Source organism: Eimeria mitis, genomic scaffold (assembly GCF_000499745.2).
Source record: "Eimeria mitis Houghton genomic scaffold, Emh_scaff12967, whole genome shotgun sequence".
In the NCBI taxonomy this organism is placed as follows: domain Eukaryota; phylum Apicomplexa; class Conoidasida; order Eucoccidiorida; family Eimeriidae; genus Eimeria; species Eimeria mitis.
Genome location: NW_024012994.1, coordinates 1 through 762, shown reverse-complemented (window position 1 = coordinate 762; position 762 = coordinate 1). Strand labels below are relative to the sequence as shown.

The 762-nt window shown below is 28.9% G+C and overlaps 1 protein-coding gene across 1 annotated transcript; it reads right to left on the bottom strand.

Moving 5' to 3' along the window:
• Positions 1–187: 187 nt before the first annotated feature.
• Positions 188–460, bottom strand: EMH_0000390 (uncharacterized protein; the record flags this gene model as incomplete). The annotated part of the gene is made up of 1 exon (XM_038022236.1): positions 188–460. One exon carries the CDS (start codon positions 458–460, stop codon positions 188–190), a length of 273 nt encoding a protein of 90 aa, XP_037878090.1.
• Between the last annotated feature and the right edge of the window lie 302 nt (positions 461–762).

Here is a 762-nt window from a genome sequence, read left to right as displayed (position 1 = left end):
ATATATATATAATATTATATATATATATATATATATATATAATATTATATATATATATATATATTATTATTTTTTTAAATTATTTTTATTGTTATTATTATAATTACTAATAAAGTACTAAAAATATATAAATATTATAAGATAAATATAACACAAAAAAACTAAAAAAAAAAATATATTATTATATTTATTTTTTTATTTTTTTTTTTATAGGTTCTTGGTGCTGCTGCTTCTTCTCGTTTATATGATACAACTGCAGCAACCGAAGCAGAATTACCTCCATTAACATTTGCTGCTGCAGCAGATGTTGCTGCTGCTGCTGCTGCTGCTGCTGACGAATCTCCTCCTCCTTCTGCTGCTGCTCCTCCCCCTCCTTCTCCCCCTTCTCCCACTGCTGCTGCTGCTGCTGCTCCTGCTGCTGCTGCTGCTGCTGCTGCTGCTGCTGAGGATGAGGATGCATGCATGCAGAGTTTCACAGCAGCAGAAGCAATGGATACAGTTTTATTGGAGAAGTATATGGAGGCCCCGTGGCTGCACAGAACAGAAGCAAACTCATTAAATAAAAAAACAAAAAAAAAACAAAAAAAAGAAATAAATTATTTAACTAATAAACTATTGCATGCACAACCATCACAAAAAGGAGTTCTTCGCTTCGAGTAAGAAAATTATTCTTTATTTTTATTTTTTTTGTATATACATATATATATATATATATATATATATGTATATATATATATATATATATATATATATATATTTATA